Source organism: Plasmodium gaboni, chromosome 4 (assembly GCF_001602025.1).
Source record: "Plasmodium gaboni strain SY75 chromosome 4, whole genome shotgun sequence".
NCBI lineage: Eukaryota > Apicomplexa > Aconoidasida > Haemosporida > Plasmodiidae > Plasmodium > Plasmodium gaboni.
The window spans coordinates 17,891-27,387 of NC_031484.1; the positions used below are offsets into that span (position 1 = coordinate 17,891).

At 17.2% G+C, this 9,497-nt stretch overlaps 1 protein-coding gene across 1 annotated transcript; it reads left to right on the top strand.

The window, feature by feature from the left end:
* Positions 1–488: 488 nt before the first annotated feature.
* Positions 489–9,318, top strand: PGSY75_0402300 (reticulocyte binding protein 1; the record flags this gene model as incomplete). The annotated part of the gene is made up of 2 exons (XM_018784094.1): positions 489–543; positions 638–9,318. 2 exons carry the CDS (start codon positions 489–491, stop codon positions 9,316–9,318), a joined length of 8,736 nt encoding a protein of 2,911 aa, XP_018643256.1.
* Between the last annotated feature and the right edge of the window lie 179 nt (positions 9,319–9,497).

Consider the following 9,497-nt stretch of genomic DNA (forward strand, 5'->3'; position numbering starts at 1 on the left):
AAAAAAAAAAAAAAAAAAAAAAAAAAAAAAAAAAAAAAAAAAAAAAAAAAAAAAAAAAAATACTTAAAAAAAAAAAAATATTATTTTTTAATAAAATTAATAATAAATTTTTTTTTTTTTTTTATCATTTATATATATTTTTTTTTATGTTCTATATTCTTATATTAATTTATATATATATATATATATTTTTTTTTTTTTTTTTTTTTTTTTTTTACAAATTATAAAAATAATATGTATAAATATATATATGATCTGTAAAAATAGAACGTATAACATCCAAAAGAAATAATAAAAAAATAATATAATAATAATAATAATTTTGTTCAAATGAATATATAACAACAAAATAATATATACACACACATAAACATAAATATATTATTATGTTTTTAAAAATATAGAGAAATATATTTGTTTTTTAAAATTTTATATTATTAAAAAAAAATATATTTTTTTTTTTTTTTCTTATTGTTATTTGTTAAAATATGCAAAAGTGGATTTTTTGCAACATAATTTTGTATATATTAATTGTCTTAACAGGTAAAAAAAAGAAAATATATATATAAAAATATAAACATATAAATAAATATATACATATATATATATATATATATATATATATTTTTTCTTTTAGAATTAAGCTGTGAAAAGGAAAATTATGATGCAAAAAACAAAATAAAAAAAGACAATTCAGGGGATTATAATTATGAAGAGAACCCCTCGTATGGAGAAAATGAAAATTATATTAAGAATTATAAAGACGATAAATTTAATGATGACTCATTCAAAGATGGTAATATATTTCTTCACTTAGGTAACTGCAGTAACTCAAAAAAAAACATAAAAAGATATAGCAAGGACCAAAAAGAAAGAAAGGAAAATGTGTTAATACCAATAGATGAAGAGAAAAGAAGATTAAATAATTATTTTAATAAAGGTATAAATTTTTTACATACAAAGAAAGGAAAAAATAATTCTTATAAATTTGATGTAGATAAAAATGCTTCGTTTTTAAATAATAGAGATTATAAAGATTTAGTTCTTATGCAATATGATTATACATATTTAGAAGCAGTAAAAGATATTCTTCATTTTATTCCTAAAGATAAAGAATATCACAAATATTTTAAAGAGAAACTACAAAAGAATGTTTCTAATTTTAAAGATTCACTTAAATTATTAAGAGAAGGATATATACAAAACAAACTCGAAATGATAAGAATCCATTCAGATATAGAGATTCTAAATGATTTTTATAAAGAAGATATTGTAAATGATAATTATTTTAAGAAGGAGATGAAAAATAAAAATGAAGAGATGGAAAAGTATAAAAGAGAATATAATTCATACATATCAAAATATGAAAAAGAATTTAAAAAAAAAATTCAAGATTTATCAAATGAGATTTCTATAAATTTAAATAAATCTACATGTGAAAAGAGTTGTTATATGTATCTTTTAAGATTAGAAGAATATAAAAATAAAATTAAACACGAAATAAATAAAATAAATAAATTACCAGAAATGTATATTAATGATAAGAATTTTGTATATAGTTTTTTAAAAAATGTAATAAATGACAAAATAGATATATATAAAACAATAAGTTCTCTTATATCTAGTGAAAAACAAATATTTTATGTTGAATATATATATAGAATGAATAAAAGTATATTAAATTTACTTTCAAGAGATATAAAAAAAATTGATATAAATAATGATAGTAAATATACATATACAAAATCTCATTTTTTAAGAGACAATAATATATTATTATCAAAATATTATACTTTAAAATTTTTAAATATATTAAATGAAACATATTATCATACTTTATATAAAAATAAAATTAATTTATTCAATAAATATGTTATAGATGTTATAAATAATTTAAAAGATTATTCATATAAATACATACGATCTATACAAAATAAAATTAATACACATAAACAACAAATGAATTTACAAGATATAATAAAATATGCAAATAATATATATAGTCAACATAATACTTCAATAAATGAAATATCAAAATATGATAATTTACTTATTAATACTAACATTCAAGAATTACAACAAAAAGTTTTACAGATAGAACAAAATAAAAAAGATATTAAACACAAGGTGGAACTTATAGATGATATATATAAAAAAGTATATAATGAATTATTAAAAAAAGAAAATGAAGAACTAAAAAAAATATATGTTATAAACAACAATATTAAAGATAATAAAAAAAAAAACATACAAGATTTCTTAACATTTATACAACAAATAAAACAATTTAATATATTAACCGATCAAAATATAAAACAATGTGATAATTACTATCATGAAATAAAAAAAATGAAAGAAGATATAAATAATATTCATCTTTATATACAACCTATTATCAATCATTTACATACATTAAAAGAAATACAAAATAATAAAATCAAATATGAACAAACCATCAAAAATATTTTACAAAAAATTTTTGATAAAATCGAAAATTTAAAAAAAATAATTCTCTTAAAAGATCAAGCTCAATTAAATATAACCATTCTAGATGATTTAACAAATAAAAAAAATTATAATCAAATAATTCATCCACAAGAAGAACAAATAAAAAACACATCAAATAATTTTTTACAAATTTATATTCAACAAAAAAATATAGAAACTAAAAATATCCAACAAGTTCTTAAATCTTTATATGATGGAGATATAAACACATTCATACAAAAAATTTCTAAATATATATTAGAACAAAAAGAAATAGAATTAACACAACAACATCTTTATACTAATGATAAAATTAATGAGTATTTACAACAAATACAAAATGAACAAGATAAAATTAATAATACTATCAAAGATATAAAAATTCAAGAAGCATTAAAACAAATGACTGATATTTTAAACAATATTAATATTATCAAAAAAAATATCGTCAAAGAATTTATAAACAATTTAATAAAAAATATGAATCAACAATATGATGATATTCAACAAGGATATAATAATATAACTAATTATATCAATCAATATGAACAACAAAATAATAATATTAAACAATATATTCATCATCTACACAATATACAAACAATATATTATGATAATAAATATGCTAAAGAAAAAGATACTCATTCAAGAGATTATTATATCCATTTTGTCGAATCAAAAAATAATGTTGATAATATAAAGAAAAATTTAAATAAATATTTACATATTATAAAAAAGGAACAAATAAAAAATATACAAAATTGTTTAGATCAATATGATTATATAAAAAAATATATACATATTCTCACAAGTGAAGAAAACACACAAAGTGATATTCAAATATATAATAAATTAATTACACAATTAGATTCAATAAAACAAAATATAGAAACATATAACACACAACATAATTTTATAGATTATGAACAAAAAAAAAATACATATGATGATATACACCAACAGTTGATTGAAGAATTTATTAATTTATATAAAAGAATAAAAGTACTTAAAATATTAAATATATCTTTAAAAGCTTGTGAAAAAAATAATCAATCTATCAATCTATTAAATGAAAAAACAGAAGAATTAAAAAAAAATGTAATACACGAAATAGCTGTTCTTCAAAAAAAAAATGATATATCAACAAATAAAATATCAGACAAAAATAATATTTTATCTTTAAACGATTTATTAAAAGAAATTGATCAAAGTGTTATAGATATAAACAAATTATTAAATGAAGAATCAAATGAACTATTAAATTATTTTGAACAATCTAAAATTAATTTCTATAATAAAAATAAAAAAGAAAATTTTGATATACAAAATACAATTAATAAAATGAACGAATGGCTAGCTATAAAAAAAAAAATAAATGAAATTAATAAAAATTATCAAACCTTATATGAAAAAAAAATAAATATACTTTTAAATAATTCAAAAAATTATGTACAATATTTATATGATCAAATAATTAATTTAATCTTTCAAAAAAAAAATGATTTAAATAATATATTAAAGACACAAATAGAAGAAAAGGACCATATATTAAATAGTTTACTACAAAATGAAGAATATCAAAAAGTAAAGAATCAAGAGGATCAAATTGATATAAAAAATATTAAACAATTAATTGAACAAACTAAAAATGATATACTTACATATGAAAATCAAATTAAACAAATAGAAGAAAAAAATTTAGACTTAAAAAAGTCTGCTGAAAGTAAGGATGAAATAGTAAATACATTAAATGATGTTAAAAAAAATATAATATATACATATGAAAAGATAGATAATCAATTATTGAATGTTTTAAAAAATTATGAAGAGGGGAAAGGAGAATTTGATAAAAATATTTTACAAATGGTTAATGGAATGGATGACACAAAAAATGTGGATGACATAAAAAATGATGATAATATAAAAGATGATATATATAATTTGGATGATATAAATGATGATAATATAAACGATGATGATGATGATGATATTATTCTTTCAAATAATATAAACATAGAACTAAGACATATAAATTTCAGAGAAATAAATAAAAATATATTACAAATATTTAGACAATTCAAATCTGTAAACAAAGAAATAAAAAAACAATCCAATCAAATTAATAAAGAATTTATAGGAATTGATCAAATTACAAAAGAATTAAATGATATACATACCCAAATGAATATACTTTATAAAGAATTAAATGAGAAATCTTCTGAATTTAATAAAAAAAAAATAGAAGATATAAATCATATAACTGAAAATATTAATAATATTGAAATGTGGTATGAAAAAAATATTATTGAATATTTCTTACGTCATATTAATGAACAAAATAATAAAGCTAAAAAAGATATAGATACTATTGAGAATTATAAAAATAATATTGAAACGATTAGTAAAAAAATTAATCCACAAAAATATCTTGAAACATTAAATAAATTAAATATGTATCTTTATATAGACAAGGCAAAAAATCTTTTTTATAATCTTATAAATAATATAGTCATTAATTCAAATGAACTAAAAAATCAAGCTTTTACATTAAATCTATTACAAAATATTCAAACAAATAGAAAAAATCTTCTCACAAATAAACAACAAATTATTCAATATACAAATGATATACATAATATATTAAAAGAAATAGAGAATATTAATAAAATTTTAGTATTAACAAATTATAAATCTATCATTCAAGATATTGTCATAAATGTAAATCATGTTGATACATATAAAGAAAATTTACACCAATTATATATAAAATCAGAAAAACAAAAAGAACAAATACAAAACATTCATAATAATTCAAAGATAATTTATAACAAAATAAATTTAAATGAAGATAGTTTTATTAAAAATTTATTAAATGATATTGAAAAAATAAAAAATGAAATCACACATATAAAGGATCAAACAAATATACATCTATCAGATGTAGAGAAATATAAAAATGAAGCTCAACTATATTTTCATAACACACAAAGAGCTGAAGAAAAAATAGAATATTTAAAAAGTCATAATAATTCAACAAATGAAAAAATAACCCTAGAAGAATTAGAACAAATAAAAAAAAATGCCAACAAAGTAAAAGAAATATACAATCAAACCATAAACTATGAACACAAAATTAAAAATAATTATGATATTATATTAAATGATTATGAACAAATAAATAAAATATTACATGATTCTTTTATTAAACAAATTCATATCGAATCTGAAAATAAAAAGAAACAAACTAAAGAAATTATAGACATAATTAATGATAAAACATTTGAACAACATATAAATACATACAAAACAAATATAAACAACCTAAAAAAACAATCAGATTTTAAAGATATAGATAAAAAGTTATTATTAAATGAAGAAGCACTTAAATTATTTGTAGATATTAATACTACCACAAATAATTTAGAAAATATGTTAACCGAAATAGATTCAATACAAAAAAATATAAACACATATATCAAAGAAGCAAATGAATCATTCCACAAATTTAATAATATATGTAATACTAATATAAAAGATTTATTAAATAAATTAATATTAGAAGATGTAAATTATATTAATAATTTAAAAAGTGTTGAAAATCAAATGGTATATATGAATGTAGAAAAAAATTTCATGTTAGATAAAAGTAAAAAAATAGATGAAGAAGAAAAAAAATTAGATCTATTAAAAAATAATATCTCAAAAATAAATAATTCATTAGATAAATTAAAAAAATATTATGAAGAAGCACTCTTTCAAAAAGTTAAAGAAAAAGCAGATACTCAAAAAGAATATATAGAAAAAATAAGAAAAGAAATAAATACTCTCACTGATACTTTTAAAACATCATTGTTTATAGAACTCAATGAAGATCTTTTATCGACACATAATAAAAATTTAACAAATAATGTAGAAAGTTATAAACATAAAATGGATACTATATATAATCTTTTTATGCAATCATATAATATAATACAAAAATATTCTTCACAAATTATTTCGCCTGCCTTGAATTATTTACAAACAAAAGAAATAAAAGACAAATCTTTAAAAGAAGAAAATCAATTAAATCAAAATGAAAAAGATGCATTGGAATTATTAAAAAATCTTAAAACAAATCAAACAATAAAATTATTTATTCAAATAAAAAATGAAACAAATGGAATGGTGCATGATATAGAAGAAGACCATAAATTAATACAAGAATATTTCAATAATATCAAAAATAAAATGGACCAATTAAAAAAATATAAAAACAATATAGATAGTAATAATATGAATGGTGATAAGGATATACTACTCAAAGAAACCATATCCTATTATGATAAAATAAATAAAATATATAATAATTCATCTACATATAAAATAAAAGAAGACACATATTATAATAACATATTGAAAGCTGCCGAAATTTTAAACATAAAAATAAAAAAACAACAAAAGGAAGAAACAAATTTTATTGATGTAGAATATAATTCTTCATTAATTAATAAAGATGAAGAAATTCAAAAACAAATTAACAACCAAATAAATGAATTAAATCAACTTCATGTGAATATTTTTAATATTTCAAAAGATATAGAAAATATAAAAAGACAAAGTGAAGAAATTATTACACATATGAATGATATATATAAAAGTACTATTCTATTAATAGACATAATCAAGAAAAAAGAAGAAGCTTTAAATAAAGAAAATATTATTTCTACTAATATAAATTATATATTAAATAAAAAAGAAAATATTATAGATAAAGTTATTAAATGTAATTTAGAAAATTATAAAGATATATTAATACAAAATGAAACAAAATATGAAGAATTAAAAAATATAAATCATACATATGAAGAAAAAAAAAAACAAATATTATTATTAGATATATCAAAAATTAAAGATATAAAACATAATAATATCGAAGAATATAAAAACAAATTAAAACAAATTAATCTAACAATCAATGAAAGTATAGAAAAAAATGTACTCATAAAAACGGATATCTTACAAAATGAAATTATAATATTAGAACAAATGATAAAAAATTTAGATATATTAGATGAACAAATTATAAAATATATAAATAATATAGATGAATTATATAAACTAGGAAATACTTGTGATAATCATCTAATTACAACCATCAGTGTTGTAGTTAATAGGAATACATCAAAAATTATGATACATTTGAATAAACAAAAAGAAGATATAAACAAAATTAATAATTATATTCAATCAAATTATAATACAATCAATAAAGAATTTCAATATTTTAAAGAATTATATGGAAATAATAATATTTTAAGTCAAAAGGACCAAATTAATTTTATAAATATTTTACAAGAACAAAAAAATGAATATACACAAAAGGAAAAAGAAATTTCTAAAATTATTAAACAAATCAAAAAAGGATTATATTCATTGAATGAAAATAATATGGATAATATAATACATATCAATACAATAGATCAAGATGTAAATCAAAATATTTTAGAACCATATAATAAATTAATAACAAGCATAAAACATATTGATAATGTTTTTATAAAGATTTATAAAAATAAATTCGAACAAATACAAAAATATATACAAATTCTTAAACCTTTAGAAATATTAAATAATAATATAAACACAGACAAGTTAAAAACATTAAAGGAAAACCAAAAGAAATTACAAAATATAGAAACACAAATGAAACAAAAAGAACAAATATTGATCAAAAAAATGAATGATATAGAAAAAGATAATATAACAGATGAATATATAAATAATATTCACCAAAATATATTGAAACCTATTACATTAAAAATGAACGAATATAAAACATTTATAAATCATAATATGGATCATTTAAATAATACACCTACAAAACTTTTTAGTGATCATCATTATTTCAAAAAACAACAAGAATATATATCCAACGTGATACAAACAATTAATAAATTCATAAATGATCTAGATAATAATCAACATGAATATTATTATTATTATGAATGGAATGAAGAATATAAACAAATAGATCAAGATAAAATGAATCAATATATAAATAATATTAAAAATAATTTATATGATTCTAAAAAACAATTGGAACAGAATCTACAAAGTGTAAAAAATAATGAAAATATTATAGACTTCATCCAATTGAAAACAAAAGATATTGATGATGTTATTAAAAATATTAATAATGTAAAAGAAACATATCTAAATGAATTGAATAAAAAAAAAACATTACAAAATAAACAAATGGCTCAACAAAAAATCAAATCAAATCAAGACGAAACAATAAAACATGATAATAAAAAGGTTGAAAAGGAACATCAAATTATAGATGTTAAAATAACAAAAGATAATATAATAAGTAAACCAAATAATAATTTATCAGAGAGATCTAATCAAAATGAACATAAAGAAAAGAAAATACAAAATACACCTGAAATACAAACAAGAAATATTAAACCACATCATATTCTTAATCATCAACAAAAGGATATATCAAAATCACATGAACAAAATATAACTCCACAAAAAATAAACAACACTACAATAGAACCACAAAATAAAGATAATCAACAAAGTAAGAAAGAAAAAACAAATTCAGGTAGTAATGAAAGAATGTATTTTGCAAGTGGATTAATCGTATCCATTCTATTTTTATCTAGTCTAGGATTTGTTATAAATAGTAAAAATAATAAAGACGAATATGATAAAAACCAAGAGGAACAACAACAAAGTCATTTTGCATGTGCTAATAGTGAAATGCAAAATGACTCATCACAAAAATATGGAAAAAATGAAGAAGAAGTAATGGAGGTATCTTTTGATAATGATTATATTTAAAACAGAACAAGTAGCACAAAAATGAAAAAGAAATAATATATATATATATATATAAATATATATTAAGCGTAATAGAATAAATAATTAGTCTTTTTTTTTTTTTTTTTTTTTTTTTTTTTTTTTTTTTTTTTATTTATTTTTATTACATTTTACAAAAAAAAGTTTTCAAAATGTTTAAC